At 41.0% G+C, this 18,885-nt stretch overlaps 2 protein-coding genes across 4 annotated transcripts; one reads left to right on the top strand and one right to left on the bottom strand.

The window, feature by feature from the left end:
• Positions 1-1,795: 1,795 nt before the first annotated feature.
• ATG4A (autophagy related 4A cysteine peptidase) lies at positions 1,796-13,797 on the bottom strand. Of its 3 annotated transcripts, none has more exons than XM_051630073.1 (13): positions 13,726-13,797; positions 12,010-12,120; positions 10,761-10,832; positions 10,307-10,405; positions 8,963-9,064; positions 8,345-8,417; positions 6,981-7,060; positions 6,511-6,698; positions 6,309-6,387; positions 5,274-5,419; positions 4,606-4,662; positions 3,418-3,529; positions 1,796-3,081 (listed from the first exon to the last, which is right to left on the bottom strand). In XM_051630073.1, exons 1-13 carry the CDS (start codon positions 13,733-13,735, stop codon positions 3,017-3,019), a joined length of 1,194 nt encoding a protein of 397 aa, XP_051486033.1. In that variant the 5' UTR covers positions 13,736-13,797; the 3' UTR covers positions 1,796-3,016. The 3 variants fall into 3 exon arrangements, with proteins under 3 accessions (XP_051486033.1, XP_051486034.1, XP_051486035.1); XM_051630074.1 differs by having other exon boundaries at positions 12,010-12,081; XM_051630075.1 differs by lacking the exon at positions 13,726-13,797 and adding an exon at positions 13,214-13,345.
• Positions 13,798-13,981: 184 nt separating this feature from the next.
• Positions 13,982-17,055, top strand: PSMD10 (proteasome 26S subunit, non-ATPase 10). The gene is made up of 5 exons (XM_051630318.1): positions 13,982-14,116; positions 14,235-14,333; positions 15,106-15,252; positions 15,350-15,516; positions 16,545-17,055. The coding sequence occupies exons 1-5, from the start codon at positions 14,003-14,005 to the stop codon at positions 16,696-16,698; spliced, it is 681 nt and encodes a 226-aa protein (XP_051486278.1). The 5' UTR covers positions 13,982-14,002; the 3' UTR covers positions 16,699-17,055.
• The last annotated feature ends 1,830 nt before the right edge of the window (positions 17,056-18,885 follow it).

The following is an 18,885-nucleotide window of genomic DNA, read 5'->3' as shown; positions in this document are numbered from 1 at the left end:
CCTTTCTGAGGTAGCCCTGGAACACTTGTTTTGTAGTTATTCAAGCTGTGTGTATTTGAAGAGTAGAGGCTTTGCTAGATAGCCTGCAAGCTTATGCAAACACTGAAGTAAGCAGTTATGGGATGTACATTTTTTACTCCCACAGACACTATGTGATGTACACTTCTTCCTCTGGGCTTTATTTCTGTTACTTTTAAAAGTTGTTTTTCTGGTGTATGCACTGTTAACTAGTCACACTTCTCTTCAGGGTATAATTAAAAAAGTGCCACTAATTGTATTATTGTTGTACATTTTGAGGGAAGGCCATGAAAAAGGTATGCTAATATATAGAATGAATTCATTTAGTTGGGCTGAAGTTGTTATCATCTCCTCTAGGGTGAAACATATTAAATCCTTATTTATTGACATTCTAGGACATTTGAAAGAAGTGCCTTGCAAATACACTATCACCTTTCCTTAAAAAATCTTAAAGACAAAATTGTTCAGCAAATTATTATTAATGCAAGAATGAGATGTTCTTTTAAAGCATTATTTCTTTACTAGGCTCTAGGGCTCTAGGTCTAGCCAGCAGAGTACTTAAGAACATGCTTACTTTTAAGCAGATATTTTTACTTTTAGTGATTATTTACATATATATGTAGTATTATCTTCCTAGTATGGGGTCAGAGAGCTCTGCATGTTCTAGAGTTGAGCCCCACTGGAGATGAGCAGGGAATTGGTGAAGGACAACTTACCCTTTCATTTATCTTATTCTCAGTTATGAAAGATCAGCAACTGCTTTGTTTGTATCTTGCAAATATCTTTAAAGCATTTTAATGCTCCCAAGTGGCAATTGTTTTATGCATAATATCCAATCTACTCCTTATCTGTCCTAGCACAGACTGATCATATTCTATTTGCATCTTGGATTATGCAAATGCAACTGTAAAACACTGTGTTCACAGTGAAGCTTACTAGTTTTTGAAAATTGGTGCAAATAACTGACAAACTACAATGATTTTTTCAGCCACTGGGCTGCCATGGTGCAGGTGTGTCACTCAGGTGGTGTCTACAGGGACTTGGTTTTATTTTTTAACATGGACACATGCAAATACAATTAATACATTTTTCCTGAACCAGAGCCTTATGCATTTTAAGCACCACTGTCTTTAGGGAACAGATCCTGTTGTAAAAACCTGGCTCTGCTGCTGTCAATGTCCAAACTTCCATCACATTCAACAACCTTTTCCCACACTGGTTACACATAAGCCATCCTCTGTCAGGTGCATGGGTGGGAATTCCAGGCACCAGCCATTCTTCCATCAGTCCCATTCTCACAGATCTGTTTACCCCACCAAGAACACTGTTTCAGGAGGGCTGCAGGGCCAGAACCTCTTCTCTGAACAGTGTTTACATACCAGCTAAGAGCCGTTGGGGAACAAGTATGCTGTATTCCACTAACTGATTTTAATTATTTTTATTTTTTCACTTAGGTGCTTCACTTTTTTCTTTTAGCAGTTACTGCTCAGGACTGAACATTTCAGAGGAGGGGCTTCATTTTTATTCTGTCTGTGGGGAGGAGAGGGCTACAGCTGCAGTTACATGAACAATAACTTCATGTATTAATTAAGAAGTAAAGCTCTGTTTAGAAAAAAATAGCTTTTTCTTCCCCTCTCCATAAACTAGCTGCATTTTTTTAAAGTGTATAGTTTCCAAAATGGTTAATAAATGTTGAAGGCAAGTAAGATGGAATATGATCTGGTACTCTTGGAAATCAGTGGCCCTGATCAAGAACTGCAAGTGAGAGGAGACAGCGTTCAGTATTTCTCCATGTTGTCATTTATTGGTGAAGATGAAACTGTGTGATTCATGTCCAGTACACTGCCATGACAAAATGACCATAATGGGGACTGTCTGATAGTAAAAAGGAACTTTATGATGGATTAAAACATCTTTGCCTTTAATTATTCTGAGCTGTTTTCCTTACGGCTGCTCAAGAGATAATCTGCCTTAGAAACAAAACTGCACAGGCTGTTCTGATAAACTTGTAGAATTAAGGCACTTGTACCAAAACACATTTCAAAAGGCATCAAGTCAAAAAACAACAGTTAAGTAATTTGCATATGCCTATATATTAAGTTTTAAGATAACCTGGTTTATAGTTCACACAAATTAACAAAATATAGCAGCATACAACCTATGAAAAGCTTAAGAAATTTATTAGATGCACATATAAAGTGCTGTAACAGAGAAACTTGTGTAAATCTTTTTTAAAATAAATAAGGTACAGTTAAACCACCTTTGACTCATTTTAGCTCCAAAAGTAAAGTCAGCCTGTGTTTAATGATCTGAATTTTAAGGTCAAGGTGAAATATATCATAACTGTAACAGTGGTTGTGATCTATAGCAACTATTTGAGTCTCCTGTTCCTCTTGAGGTTTCCCAGAAACAGGAAGGCTATTGCAAAACGTATACATTAGACATAGTTCCTTTTACAGAAACATTTTTGTAATAAAGTGTGGTTGCTCAAATACATGTTAAAATATTTAACAAGGAAACAATTTTCTTCTGATCCAGTCGATCTTTTAAACAAGACAATGTATTTTTTCTATGAAGCAGCCCACAGGAGGGAAGAGAAGTAAACATCCTCCTTAACTGAAGACTGTTTTGCTTTAAGAACTAAACTATTGCATTATACGAGAGCAAGAAATATCCATTGGGGTTATCCCTTTCTCCAAACATACAGCCCAGTGATACACTTATTTTTGCCTTAATCTGAAAGGTCCATTTGTCTTCAGGAAAGACACATTAAAGACATTCCCTTTCAAGGGTCTTATAAGATGATCTTTTACTGCCTTTCCATCTGGGTAAGGTCTTTGACAGCAGGAACTGTCCCTGTTGGAGTTGTGGATGCTACGAGGTTTTTGTGCTCTGCTATCTGTAGTTTCAGGCACTTTGGGGCTAACATGGCTGTTTAAGTCAATGCAATAATATTAGCAAATGTGTTCAATACTCAGAAGGGTCACCACAGTTTCCTTCATACACTCAGGATTTCAAATTCTTCTTCCAATTCAAATAGTTTGTCAGTAGATTCAATGAGTTCTGAAAAAAAAAAACACCACAACAAATAACCCAAGCAACAATTTAGAATCTAAAGACATGCCTGATTTTTTTTACTTAAACACATCAACCCCCCCATTTTTCTGGAATGTGTCCTTCAAAGTATTTTGTAAGATTAATTTTAAAAAAGATAACTATCTGTGCTAGCAAATGTTATGTGGCCTGTTTGGGTAACTGATACTCTGTACAACAGAAGCATTTAATCACATGGTGACTGCTTCACACATAGGAATCCAGAATTACTCCACTTGTGATTATTCTTCTGTTTGGTAATGAGGAACATTCTGCTGCACATCAGACTGTCAGTCAGTACTGCACCTGCTCCTGTGGTTGTCACTTCTGGCTTTGTTGGAGGTATGAAAGGAGGCCAGTGAGGTGGATGCTTCTGGACCAGCTCAAACATCCGTAGACTCTGTTGCTTTAGAATCTCCTGAGGACAGAATACTTCCACTTTAAAAGATGCCTCAAGAGAATCTTCAAACATTAAAAAAATGTCTCCTTAATTAAAAACATGTTTAATGATGTATCTCAATGAAAAAAACAATAGCTTTATGCAGATACACATTGAAAACCTATTCTTTCAATATCTGCCATTGGGCATCACTGCTTCACAGATCTCTGTAGGATTACTTGAAAACTCACCTACAAGACAGATCTGAACTGTCCTATAAGTTATCAGTATGTTACAATTAGCTTTAATATCTGTACACCTGTAATTTTCTTTATTTGTAGCAAGCAGACACCAAGTACAGCATTTTCTGCCTTTTAAAAGAAAATTACTTGCATGGACCTCTCTGTTCAAATTTTCTGCTGATCAATAAGACAAAAGACAGATCTATCAGTTCCAAAAAACCAAGTTTTGATCAGGAGAAACAAGGTATTAAAAGCCAAATCCCACTCCTTTTCTATCAGGTAAGCTACATCATATTCTGTATTTCAGTTGTTTACAAACTAGTTTTTTTTGTTTAACATGCCTTTAGAGGTTGATGTTACTTCACATTCATCCTTCTATTGCTTAGTATAACAACTGCATGCAGAAATGTCCTCAAGTCCTTCTCCAGTGGCAGCAAGCACCTTTTGTGTGTCCCCCAGTTCAGCAGGAGCTGGAGGGATTCAGCACTTAGAGAATCAGATCTTCTGTGGCACCAGGGACCAACAGTCATAATTAGAAGTTGTAATAATATATCAAGCAATAAAAAAGGATCAGGAAGCAAATATACTGCTGCAATGTGACAGTTAAAACTTAGTCATTTTCTGATAAATAAAAGCAAGTTTCAGCCACTAACATAGTGGTTCTAAAAAAAGAAACTTTCAAAGGTATCTGTTTACACACATTTTCCAAGTGGCAGGGTTCATGGCTGGCAAAGTGATGAACAAGCTCCAATTAGCAATTCAGTAGTACTGGCGATCCCTGATGCACTAATGCATTCTTCCCTGTGGCTCTTTAATGTGCACGCAGAGGAAGATGTAATGGGAATGTCCTTTTCTTAAAAATGGTATTATTACCTTTTGTACAAGACTACACCAGTTATCAAAATCACATTCTTCTTTGCAGAAGAAGCCCTAAGGAAAAAGCACACACAGTAGTAGTGTTAAATAATAACATGTCCATGAGTGAAGGATGCTGAGGTATCTTCATGCACTGTGTAAAGCTTTAGAAATGTATGTGTCAAGTGACAATTACCCATAACCCAACCACAGAATACTGGCATGGGATCAGATTTAATTTCTTCAACTGCCACAGTATCCCTGTGACCTATACTGAATAACTTCTAAAAGTAATTCCATTTGAAGATTTGTAAATTATGACATAAGTTTAACTTAAGTTCTTTGTCCAGAGTGGCCGTGCATATGTGGTAGTGATGGAATAAAACAGAGAAACCTGATTCTATTCCTTGCTTTGACCTTCAAAATACTTCTTGCAAAAGGTAAATGCTGCTCAGTAAAGAAAATGAAATCAGCTCCCTCAGACACAAACAGCCAGTTCCCTGCTTCTCCTAAGATTATATATTAACTACATAGGATACATTAAACTACCATGTGTTGAATTTTAGATTGTAGAAGACTGCCCTGTGGTCCTGATTCTGCTCAAGGAAATGCCTTAGTGCCTGTATCAATATACAGAGATCTTACTGAGAAATCAAGTATACCATCTCTTATTTCCAAACACCTACTAAAGCTACTGAAGGGTCCAAATTCATGATCTTCATTCTGTGTGGAGCCTGCTGGCAGTGGAAGCTCTGGTCATCAACTGTGCCATTTTCTTCTGAATCAACAAAACTTTGAGTGGTGTGAGGGTCCAAATATATCAACTCATTGCCTGTATAGATAAAATCCCTATGTTGGTAATAAGCAGGAGACTGTAATAACCACTTATTTCATCCAGATTTGTAAAACAGAGATTAGATTACCATCACAGTCAAAAACATTTAGAGTTACTAACTAGGGAGTCTTCAAGAAAATCAGAAAGTTAGACACAATTTTCCACAGGGTAATTAGTATCATTTTCCATTGTGAGCTATTATTGTAGATTTTTGGTTGATTTGTTCTACCTTTGTCATGTACTTTCCTATGTGAGGCCCGGCACATTTTAAAAAAAAAAAATCTCAACTCTTGTAATTCCTTACATTTCACAAATCAAAAGGTACAGGATGACCACAAACACAATCTGTAATCCCATTAGGCATTAATTCAGAAATTGGAATGAGGTATCTGACTAAAACAGGTTTTGCAAAAGGAAGAATGAAATATCCATAAAATTATGGATCAAACGAGTGAACTCTGAAAGACTGAGTCCACTATTAACTATTGCTTTAATTAATAAAGGAAGACATGGAAGAAAGTGAAAAAGAGACTGCTCTCAGAAAATGTCTTAAGAAATCTGCAAAGCAAAAGAATAAACAGTTTGTTATGAAGTATTAATGATTAGGGGAAAAAAAAAATATCAGTATTTTAGCAGTTGTGACATCTGACACTTGTCAAATGCCATCAGTTATTCTCAGTGTGTTGTTACTTATTTTTAAGCCAAGCTTTGCTGCTACTTTTCCATTCTGTAAAGATGATATCACACGGTTCCTGAAGTGTTTGAGGTATGTTTCTTCATTTCTCTATTCTCATGCTTATACTGCTTACTAGTTCTCCTTCTAGAAAAAGCAATACCCTCTCTCTACATCATATGCATATTTTTAAGAAGTTAATTTTTTTCTTACCTAAAAATCCTATGAAATAATAGGCATTATTTGGTTTCCCTCCTAATGCTCCCAAAGACTGTGGCATCTTAAAGCATTCCTGAGTTCAAAGGGAGAAAAATGAAATTATGGCTGATTTGTTTCTTGATGTAAGATACCTGAACTGATTTTGCAATAACAGGCAATTGACTGAAAAAAAAAAAAAAGCCCAAACAACCCTTACTTTAAATGCATCGATATACACTGGATTGATGTGGTTTATCCCCAGTCGCAGAGGTATAATGAGCAAGAGGGGCTTCCAGCCTGGGCAGAATCCTGCTGTGCTCTTGTTCCGGCCAAGAGCGCCTCTGTGCGGGTGGGCGCTGCCGAGCGCCGCGCTGCCGCCCTGTGGGGGGGACCAGCACATCTTCTCTGTGGGAACAGGAACAGCCATTAGTGACTGCACACAGCACCACGGGGCAGATCTGCCTCCCCGGCATGGACTACGGTCCTTGGCCAGACATCTTCACAGAGCTCCCCTTCTAAGAGAAAAGGAGCTGGGCTCGGGAATTGTAACTCTTTAGTAGAAGTAACTCCAGCAGACACGCTGCTAGAACTAATAAGGATGGCCTAAAATGCTGAGATACATATTTAGATAGATTCAGGAAAGTGCAGTTAAATAAAATATAACCAGAAAACTAATGTTTCACTTACTGATGTCTTCAATGACCACTGTATTGTCCATAGATACATAAACTGCTAATGAATTCCATTCATCAAATAAAGCAAGCTTCCTAGAAAACATTAAGATAATATTAATATAAACTAATTAGGACCACAAAGGTAGCTTTTCATTCAGGACTACTGGATTATTCTGGAGTTTAAAAAATCCAGTTGTTTCTTTAGAAAAATATATTTGTTGGATTTTTTTAAAATCTCCAAGTAATAAAAATATAACTTTGAATATTTAATGTTTAATATATTTAGAAAAATAAATACTAAGTGTTGCCAGGAAAAGCACACACACTGTTCCCATGTGAAAACTGTTTTGTCCTTTTGCCAAATGTGTTGGTAGTAACAGCTCAACCACATAATTAGATTTATTGGCTTTTTATTGCATGCAATAACATCCACAATGGGATCCTGCCCATTGTGCCTGGCATTGTTTAGAGAAGGAAAAAATCCCTGGGCCAGTTCTGCATCTTTTTGCTTAAGAAGTTCCACTAAATTCAGTGGAACTATTTCTGTGCACATGTGGACAGCAGACCCAGGGTGGTAAAAGCTACATCAGCTGAAGGTTTTTGGCACCCAGAGGTTAGGAGGGAGGCATTAAGCACACAGGTTTCTGTGAAATCCAAAACTCTGGGAAAGGGAGCTACACTTCAAAGGCAGTCAGCTGTCTACAGCCAGAAAAACCTGTATGTGAGCACTAAGCCATAAAGATTTTTTAAATGAAAAGAGCTGGAGGCCAGGGCATGCTTTAGCTCCTCTCTTGCTCTCCAGAACGTGTCAGTCCCAGGGCTGCAAAAACATTTCTGCTGAGCTCTCTGGACCCACAGTCTGCCATCCACTTGAGATTTGGCATCTCCACCTATGCTTCAGAAAGGGAGCAAAGCCAACTCTTTTAAGCATGGCTTCCAGACTTAGGAGGAGCTGCCCATGTTTTCCCCAGCAGCCTTCAGCAGAACCAAAGCTCAGTGAAGAACTGCAGCTCAGTTCCCTCCTTGGCCTGAATGGTGTCACTGATGTTTCACAGCACCCCTCTGTCCTGCACGGTGGCACCTGTCAAATCTGTGCTGCTTTGTGAGAAAGAGTGGTAGGAACAGCACAGCAAGAGAGACCATTTTTGCAGGGCTTCCCCAGAGCTCTTGGTATATTAAAATTTAGGATTCTGACAGTCCCAACACAGTACCTGCCCACCATGGTCTGCACCGTGCTTGCAAACAGGTGGGATATGTATTCCTGACCCTGACAGAGAAAGATCAGCCTTTAAAACTGTCTGGGGCCATGTCTGGATCTCTGAGCTCAGTGGCCCCAGGGGAGGAGATGTCAAGTTGAGCTAGTGTGACATGACTTACTTCAGTACTTGAGCAACTGTATTTGGTCCAAACCATTCTCCAATTGATTTCCCTTCTCCAACACCCATCTGAGCTGTTTTTGTGAGGGAACACACACACAGGGGAAAAAAAAAAAAAAAAGGCCACTGAGAGTCTGGTCACAATTTCTGTAAAATAGCATGACCTGCCAATATAGACATACATTCCAGAGCCACTGCAAAGTCTATTTACTAATAACAATTATTTTCTCAATCTATGCTCTTTTCAAGTCTGAATGTCTGCTACACTCTTTACAAAAGGTTTCTAAACTGTAATGAGGATTACAAATATTAATGTCCTTTATTAGAAATTACAGCAATAAGCTTTGTGACAGTCTATTTTAATCCTATCAACTCTGGTACCCAAGTATCAAGAGCTAGATTCTAGTATACAGACTTATTTAGGTCTCAGTGAATAACATTTCTCAATTATTATACTTTGCACTCATTTGCATGGATTTTTATTTATATATAAACATTCACATGATCTTAATCCTAACTTTTTTCAAACTTTGAATTAACATATTTCAAATTAGAAAGTCTCAACACAGTAGTGTTAAAATTTCAGTGGAAAAACCAAGAAGTTGATGTGTGTTCTTACCCATTTGGTGAATGGAGTAACAGCAATCCTTTCTGTCTAGAAAGCACCGTAAGATTCTATGATATTCTTCTGGTTGTTTTTTGTGGTTTTCCCATTGCCAATCTTACAGGAAAAAAGTTATATAGGTTAAAAAATAATGATTGCATCATCCTGATCAAATTTCTAGATAGTAGAAAGCCATAAAATGAGATGTTAAAAGACTAATGTACAATTCATCTCTAGTATTTACATTTTGTTTAGAGTTCCTAGAAGTCACAGCTGGTCATTTATTACCAATCTATCCTTTATTATCACAGGCTAGGTTGTGAAAGCTGGGAAAATAAAAAAAATCAACTGCAAATACATTCTGAGTGATCACTGCTGCCAACTGATGGCTACTGCTGAATGTGAACTTCCAAGATCATTTAAAGCTATACAATCTGTTTAGATTTTGCCAGATTTGTAAGCATCCTGTCAGCATTTGTACCATAATGATACAAGATCCATAAAGCAGAGTCCAGACACAACACTGGACGTCTCCCACAGCAAAACCCAAAATACAGCTTTGCCATGGATGCCTCTTGACTGACAGAGAAGCTCACTCAGGGCTGAGACTGTGAAGTAGCTACAAACAATGAGCTCAAGTTCTCTTTTTTCTTAGGTGATGTTTCCCTACTTTTTCAGTTACATCCTTGTACCTCCATTCTGTGGATTCAGATATTCAAGTGAATAAATCCTTCTGTGGAATCCATTATTAAAGTCAATCAATCCATAAACCACGCTGCCATGGAAACCAAAGCACAACAGTACAAGGATTACAGAGCTAATTGTAACAATTTAATTGATACAGCAGCTACACACAGACCAGACCTATGATACTCACCTGTGATCCTGGAGTGTGAGGTGTTGATACGGGCTTAAGATCTTGCACTAATGGGCTCTGCTGTGGGGTTTGGACCTCAGGCTGGTGACGGGTGGGTGGTCTGTGAAGTACTTTGTATGATGTCTATCATTATGCCACTGTTCACACAGTCACTGTGTGCGAGCATTTGGTGGCTACGTAGGCAATGAAGAGAAGGGTAAGAACTCAGACCCATGGCCACAGCTTTTTCCTTGGCCTCAACTTGGGTATTCCTCAACAAGATTTATTAAATAATGAAACAGGATTCCCTATAGGTCCTCCCTCTACTTGTCTGCTAAAGGCTGGCATGATTTTGCCCCAAGAATAATCCATGAGTAACTTCTATCAGGGCATCAAAGGAAGTTTCATAAATAAATTTAGGTTTGGGATTTTTTATGGAAAACTACAACAAAAATTGAACAGCCTTGAAACAACACAGAAGTTCCTGCAGCAACAGTGCTCACCTCTTCCTAAATGTCTGCAGATCAGTGCTTGTGCCAGCATCATCTGCCCACACCGCAGCATACATCCCCAGCCAGCATCGGACGAAGGACCAGTGCCTCCTGTTAGGAAGAGTTCATGACAGTCAGCTGGGGCTTTACACTGAGGGCAGCACCCAGAGGAAATTTCAGAGTTATAACGTCCAACAACTGTCCTATGGACCAAAGGCACTTTGGCATCTTTTTCCTTCCATGTTGCTGGTCTAACTCTACTGCTTCCTTTAAAAACGTGAAGACCTGATTATATGCAGGTACAAGTAAACAGCATTTTTAACAGCTTCAATATTTAGTTTGCATAAACAGTTAAAATTATGCTCAAAAAGTGCTAATACTATAAAAATATTTTTTCAGTCCATGATAACATCACTAATCCTGCTACCTCACTTACAACAACACAGCTGGCCTGCTGTATACTCACCAATAGGTGAAAACTTTCTTCTGTACGTAAACCAGAGACGAGAACTTATATCCAACAAGAACTTAGATTTGTCTGGAACATTTTTAAAAGGAAAGAAATTATTAAAAACAACCTTTAAAACTGAAAAATTCTAATTTTCCCTGTCAATACCCAAAGTGCATGGATGATTCCTGTTAGCTTCTACGTGAAAGACCCTTAACACTTAAAGGATTTTTTAACTGTTTGAAGAGAGAGCTTTTGTAGACTTGCAATTAAGAGTTACTTATTAAGGATGAAATCATTATTAGCCAATGAAGTTTTACAAGGTGATTGGAATGACTATGCCCAGCTTGAATGAAACAACTATGGAGAACTGCATCCTCAAGAAAAAACTGGTAAAGCAAGTTCAGAAGGGTAAGGAATTTCTCCATGCAAACCAAAATGGAATTATGCATTACCTCCAAAGCCCACTGAAAAGTCGTTTAAAAAAAAAAAAAAAAAAAGGTTAATAATATTAAATTTAATTAAATAGATATTGGGGGATTTTAATACACGCACATACAAAATTTTCCCAAAGGTTCTGAAGAATTCTTAACAATCTCATTTGCTGCACTTTCTCTGAGCAGTGGCCTTTCCAAGGGATCCCTCAGTGCTGGAAGTGCTGCCCTGGGCTGTCCTGAGCACCCTGCCTGTGCCGACAGAACCACCCCGGACCTGGCACCCAGGAGGACACCCTTGTCTTCTCCCCAGGGAACAAGCCTCATTTCTGAACTCTTGTTTTTATATAATCTGTATAAATGCATCAAGCTGCTTGTGACTTCTAGGTTATATATTTATTTTAATAAAAATACAGTACATGCCCTAAATCAATTTATTCTTATTATTTTGAGATATAATTTTAGTTGCAAATAACAGGTCACAGACATCACCCCTCAGGAGAAAATAACATTAGGAACACTGAACATTCCCCCCATAGTTATTTATTTATCTATTTCTGAGACTTCTGATGCTGAGAAGTGACCAGCCTCATACCTAACCAGCCTCTGCTACAAGTACTATCTCTTTGCATGAATTATGGTAGAAAGTACACTGGTAAATGGTTTCATTACAGCACAAACACCACTGCTTATGGCTGGTTTCTTGTTGATGGAGAAAAATAAACTTCTCTCATGAGACATTTAGAGAACATAAAGAAATCAGGAGCTGCTCTTGCATGTGAATCTCTAAATGGTCTACAGATATTACAGATGAATTTTCATTCTAAAGATACCTGTGTTTAGGTGGTGTTGCCTTCCTAGAATCCACACTGGCTCATCAGTTTCTGGGAATTCTTCTAAGTAGTCTGACAAAATAGTGATCTGGTTTTCATACCTGGATAAAACTGTACAGGAACACACAAAATTCAAACTCCATTTTATCCCTTTGTTCTTTTATGCACAACTTTTGAGTTCTTAGTTGTAGCTTGTCTCTGCAGTCCCTGGGTCATCTGAATAGTGCTGCCAGCTGCATTTACTCTCTTCCTTTAACAAGCTGTTCTGACGCTGCCATATCCAATGTCTTGGCTGGTTTTTATTTTGATCCTCAGCAAGTGCTGAGAGAATAACATGGCTGACACTTGATTATAAGCAGCCTGACTGAAGCCAGTAGCAGAAGTTCAAGCTGACTGCAGGGAGAGTAAGATTTGGTTCAAGGAAATGAGGAAACGGAAAAACAATTTAGGCATCAGGGTGTATGTGCCCATGCTCGACCTTAAATGTACAAATACTGCCACCCAGAGCAACTGTGGCCTTGTGCTTAATGGAAAGCATGTGAAAAGTGTTAGCAAGACTGGGTTTTACCTTCCTAACTGGAGATTTGAAACACCTCAAAATAGAAGATGTATTCATGTAATCATTCAATTTTAGATCAATTTGCTGTAAATAACAAACAATCGTGGGGTTGGACTAGATGACCTTTTAAGGTCTCTCCCAAGCCCAAACTGTGCTATGATTCTGTGATAATTCATATTACTTAAAGAAGACCATTCAATATTTTTTTAATATATAGTTAATTAAACTAGGGTTTGTTGGAAGAATAAAACAGGCCTTCAAGGGTAAAAACGGAATGTAAAATAGCTTCTTTTAAATATTTTATTTTAAAATCTTAAGGAATAGATACTGTCAAAAAATCAAAGTTGAACACAAACTCAACTACATTTTACTCTTCAAGTAAGTGCACATACATATAGTATAAGGAATGAATAATCATCAGGTAAATATATTAAAAAGCAATCAATGTGAAAATATACACTACAGCAATCAGAAGTGAATTTGAGCTCCAGAACCCTCTGATTCGAGCGCCCAGGGCCAGTGCAAACACTGTTAGTCTGCTTGTGCTGACAGTTGTTAAAAAACATTACAAACTCACCTCCCAAGACTGTCTACAGAGTAAAAGAACCTCTGACACTGCCCCGCCTTCTCTATCAGAAAACTCACCGCCCTGGCAGAGCGAACAGGCTCTTCAAAGACTTCAGAGTCTCTCCCCAAGTGCAGCAGCCGAGCGCCGCGTCCCCCCTGGATCTCCCAGCCCCGCTCCCACAGGACACCTCACACCAGCCGGGGGAAAAGCACCGGTCTCTGCCCTGCGGAGCTCGCACCCTCCTGCCGCTGCAGCCCGGCCGGGGCTCCCGGCGGAACCGCGGCACCTCCCGAGCTCCAGGGGACACCGGCCTCAGGCCGCCCGGAGCCCCGGCCTCGCCCCTCCGCCCCACGCCCACCGCCCGGGGGAGGCCGCGGGGCCTGGTCCCTCCCCGCCAGCCGAGCTCCTGACAGCGGAAAGCACCGACCGGCCTCGCCCGGCCTCGCTCCTCCGCCCGCCGGAGCTCCCGCCGCGGCGCGGCCCCGCTGGCGGCCCCCGGGACGGACGGGCGGCCGGCCTAGCCCTTCGCCGCCAGCCCCAGGGCCGGGCCCGAGTCCCGCCCGCCCCGCGCGGGCACCGCCGCCCTCACCGGCCTCCATCCTCCCGCTGCCACCATCCTCCTCCTCCGCCGCGCCCCGACACGGAGGCACAACACGGCCGCGGCGCGGGGCACCCTGGGAGATGTAGTCCCCCCGCCCAGAGGAGCCGCTCTCCGCCCCCTTGAACTACAAACCCCAGCGGGCCGAGGGGGGAGCGGAGCGGGCCGGGAGCTGTGATTGGCTGGACTGGCTCCTGCGCCCCTCTGATTGGCGGCGGCCGGGCCGCAGCCCCGCCCCTGCCGCTGTGGTGAGGCGGGAGGCGGCAGGATGGGGGACGCGGTGTCCGATGTCGGGGTCTGCAACCTGGCCTACTCCGGGCGCCTGGAGGAGCTGCGGGACCAGCTGCAGCGCGACAGGGCCCTGGCCACCAAGGCCGACCAGGTCAGCCGGCTGCGGCCCTCCCTGCCCGGCGGGGTGAGAGCGGGCGGCCTGCGGGGCCGCTCCCGGCGGAGCGGTTCCTGTCAGCCTCCCGCTCACCGCCGCTCCCTCCTCCCCTCAGGACAACCGGACCGCGCTGCACTGGGCCTGTTCGGCGGGACACACGGACGTCGCCAACTTTCTCCTCGGTCTCGGCGTGCCTGTGGGCGACAAGGACGATGTGAGTGTCGCAGCTCTCCCGGGACCCCCTCACCCCTGTGAGGGGCTGCTGCCGTGGGGCTGGGGCAGCTCGCGGTGGCTCCTGGCGCTGGTCGCCCCATTTCCTTTCCTCCCCCCGGTTGGTGGGTCCGGTGTGGTTTCTGGGAGGTTTTAAAAGGTGCGCACTGCTGCTGTGTGTGTGCTAGAAAGGCAAACTGACGTATTTCGCTGTTTATGTGGAAGAGAAGGGCAGTGATGAGTCTTGCTTATTGTCAAGAAAGCTCAGGAGAACTGTTCTTATGAACAAACTTGAGAAAACGGGTGTTCGGGTTGTTTGGGACAGGTTCATGTTACATTTATCTCAGTGTGATCTTCTTAAATGTGTTGTGCCAAATCATGAGGTACCCTAAAGATTTCCCGTTGCTGGGGAAGGCACTAGAGAGCAGGTGGCAGGATCAGGGGTTTTGCAGTTCCGCGGGAGATTGTCACTGTCCTAGAGGAAGGGCTGAAATAATTACATCTGTTACGAAGCTTTGTGAGATCATCAAGGACGGAAATATTGCCCGTTCAGTTTAATTAGAGGCTGGGATCTAGAAAAGATTGCATAAACTTTTGGACACCCTTTTCTGCCACTCTTATTTCCTTATAAAAAAAAACATTACTGTTAATTCTGCAGGGATAAAGTGCCATGCAAGATAACAGGAGCCAAGTCTGTACTGGGGTTGTGCTTTGCCATGTTTTTTGCCTGAAACTCCCCTGGCTTGAATAACATGGGTTTTTTCCTGCCTCTGTAGGCTGGTTGGACTCCCCTGCACATTGCTGCTTCGGCGGGCCGGGACGAGATTGTGAGAGGCCTCATTGCCAGGGGGGCTCAGGTCAATGCTGCCAACCAGAACGGCTGCACACCCCTGCATTATGCTGCCTCCAAAAACAAGCAGGAGGTAAGTTGGCCTGTGCTCCTGGGGGTGCTGTTGCTCGTGCCAAGAAGGGTTTAGTTACCTTAACTTTTCTTCCCCCTTTCTCGTTCTGCATGTTCAGATTGCAATCATGCTTCTAGAGAACGGAGCTGATCCGGATGCAACGGATCATTTTAAATCCACCCCATTACACAGAGCAGCAGCCAAAGGAAACCTAAAAATGGTACAGATCCTTCTGCAGCACAAGGCATCTGTTGATATACAGGACTCTGAAGGGAATACTCCTCTGTAAGTATTTTTTTTATTTTTACTTTGCTTAATATAGCATCGTGTCTATGAAATGAAATGAGTCCATTACTTCAGTTTCTTTTTTTAGTTTACTTTGCCTCAGAGTAGTCCCTTGCTTCACACCCCTGTGTAATTAAAACGGATTTGAGAAAATCATACTTAGTATTTTGTCTAAGTGTGTCTGTACACACATACTTCAATTTGTGTTGCTACATCTACTTTAGAAGTGTAGAACACTTTCTGTAATTATTTGGAAGATGTTTAGTTGCCACTAGAGGGTGGAAGGTGAGCTAATGACATCGAAGTCAGAGGAAACTTGTCTTGCAGGGTGGCCTGCTCTGTTCTGCCAAGCAAAACTAATTTTGGAAGCTTTTTCTTCACCTCTCTAAGGAAAATAAGTTGCAATTTAAGTATAAGCAGTCTGGTGTTTGATACTACTTTAGAGACCAGTTGAATCTGTAAAGTAAAAACCTTAAATGCTCTGAAGTTGGTGGCAGAACTCTGCCTTGTCAACAGTGGAATCAAGATTTTGCCCTGAATATGATCAAGCACTATGTTTTAGCTATGCATAAAACCCAGGATTGTCCTGGGACACACACATTTATTCTCAAGACACTGTGTCAAATGGAAAAAAGCATTTGTTGCATTTGCTGTAACTCTTCATTTTATTTTTAAGCATCATACTATTTGGTTTATCACTCTCCAAATAGAGATTTCAGTTTTCCAGCTTCACTGTGGATTATGTGCTCTTTATTGTTTGCTGACTGCAGAACCAAATCCTAACCTAATGAAGTGTCTTAATGTTGCAAGGACAGTAGCAGGAGGAACGTTCTTGGGTTGCTTAATGACAACAGACTAGACAGTAAGCTTTGGAATCTACAGGTAGTTGGTTGCATGTGGTTTTGTTGTTCTAGGATGTATCTCTCCTCCCCAGCATTCACACTGTCATTTTGACAAGGCATAATTATTGCTTGTTTATAAGCTTAGACTGTTTAATAGTGGCCGTGGGTTTCTTGTTCTTATTACAGTCATTTAGCCTGCGATGAAGAGAGAGTGGAGGAGGCAAAGCTGCTGGTGTCTCACGGGGCAAGTATTCACATTGAGAATAAAGAAGAACTGACCCCACTGAAAGTGGCAAAAGGTGGCCTGGGAGCCATACTTAAAAGAATGGTGGAAGGCTAGTGGGGACTCTGACTCGACTCTTCCCTGTTGCACTTGTGTTTAAGACTGCAAAGTTCCTATTTTGATAGTTCATCTAGGGTATTGTGTATGGCTATCAGCATGGTAATAAAATGTGTATCTCTAGGTTTCCTTCAAGCACAGTGCCAAAACAACTGTTTGTACTTCCTGTTAATTAAACAGTTCACTGATTTTAAAGTCTTTTTCAATATCTTGCAATTTTCTTTCAGTTTACAGTATGATCTGTATAAATGCAGTTGTTTCCTCTGTTTCAGAACCTAGTTTAGGATTGTTGCTTTCAAGAGCAACAGGACCAAAAATGCTTTAACCAGATAAAGTCAGTTTTCTTTTGGAAGCTCATTCCAGAGTCTTTGTTTTTTCCCTTAGCCTTTGTGATTTGTATGTGGTTTTTTACATTTGTTTTCTTGTGGGTATTGATTCTTGTCCTTCAGGTGATTCTAAACTACACCTCTCTTTGTAGAAAGCTGTTGGCTCAGTTGCTTAGATAATTTTACCCATTATTTCTCTTCTTAGACTATTCCAGTGAGCTCTGAATGTTCAGAACTTTTCTGTTGTTATTTGTTGTTATCCTGTTTCTTTAAATCTTTAAATATATGTATTTTATGAAGTGCACTGGACTGCTTGCAGAATGTAGGTGCTGTTCAGGGTTACCTCTGCAAATACACGATTATGTGATGGGTGCCTCTGGGTACTTCTCTGGGATGTACTTTGGCTCTGATTTTACTTCCTCTTGCTCCTGTGCTGGATTTCTTTTTCTGTTCTGTTTGACTCCCATTGTGTAGAACTGACACTTGCTGTTTGTGTTTACCACCTTATTTTATAACAGCAGCCTGGTTTAATCTCTATGTACTCATAGCATATCCTGGTATTAAGTTATTAGAAGGTAGAGTTAATGAGACTGATCAGTCTAAAAAGTGACCTTCTGCTCTATTGTTGTTGTCACTTTTCACAAACCCTTCTGAAGAAAATTATGCTGATGAAATTCTGTGAAGTAAGGAACTTTCCTAACAGAAGTCTTTGGTGTTATAAAACTTTATTAAACTGGCATGTAACAAAACCAATATTTTCTCAATAGCTTGTATGCCTGGGGTGTGAACAACAAGTCAGCTGAAACCTTGCCATCCATTACACAGTGTGGAAATAGAACATGCTTGTTCTTCAGCTGCAAGGAAAGGTTGAAATGGAAGATGACAGTTTCTACAGTTTGACTTGTAGGGATTAAGGTATTGCAGTTAATTTTTATAAGCAAGACAGAAACTTAAAACAAACAAACATCTTCACCAAGCACATTAAGTCTATCCTAGAAAGCAAAATGCAGGTTAATTTCACTGAGGATGGTGATTAGAGAGCAGGAGGGATAACTTGCCTGTACAGACCTTGCTGGAAGGAGGAACCTGGCTGAGTAAATGTTCCTTATAGATTGTGCAGGCACTGCTGAAAACTTGAATTGAGAAAGACTGAAGGTAGAATTCAGCATTCATCTTTGATGTTTGTATAGCAAAAAAACCCTGCCACAGCTCTGCAGCTTTGTAAACCCACTTCCCTAGGAGATGATGGCTTGAATATTGCCTTAATATCTGGTTTCCATATTAATGTTCCCTGCTCCCTCTGGAGAAGATAAATGGGCCATGCAGCAAAGACTGTCGGAACATCTGAGGCAAATTCTGAAAAATACTTCTGCATCTTGCATAGCTCTGCAGGGTTTTTGAGCTACCCACCATGGATCAATACCTAGTTTGGCTTGTGCTTTGCCAAGAGCATAAGTGGAAAGCTAGGAACAGAGCCCATCCTTTTTAATAAACTATTTTACATGAGAGAAACTTAATCACGAGAAAAACATCTGCCAGAAGGCTTACAAAAATATCTCAATATGTTAGGGAACTCCAAATAAATGTTACTTTCCTTACTTTCCTCCTCACCCCCAGCAATCTGGTTTGCTTCTTAAGTTTGCTTTTTGTTGTTTTGGGTTTTTTTTAATACTTGTACACACTGGTGGCTAGAAGTATGAGAGGAATTATTAGTCTAGAACTTGTGCTCACTGTTCTTTCTTTTTATGTAAAACATTAATGTAACTGGAGCAATTTCTACTTTTTTAGCAAATGTAAAACCTATGGTGTTCTAGGAAGATTGTATTAGCTCTAGAAGGTAATTGCAGCTTCACCAGCATAA

The sequence above is a fragment of the Apus apus genome, chromosome 12 (genome assembly GCF_020740795.1).
Source record: "Apus apus isolate bApuApu2 chromosome 12, bApuApu2.pri.cur, whole genome shotgun sequence".
Classification (NCBI taxonomy): domain Eukaryota; kingdom Metazoa; phylum Chordata; class Aves; order Apodiformes; family Apodidae; genus Apus; species Apus apus.
The sequence above is the reverse complement of the archived record's forward strand: the minus strand, read 5'-3'. Positions and strand labels throughout refer to the sequence as shown.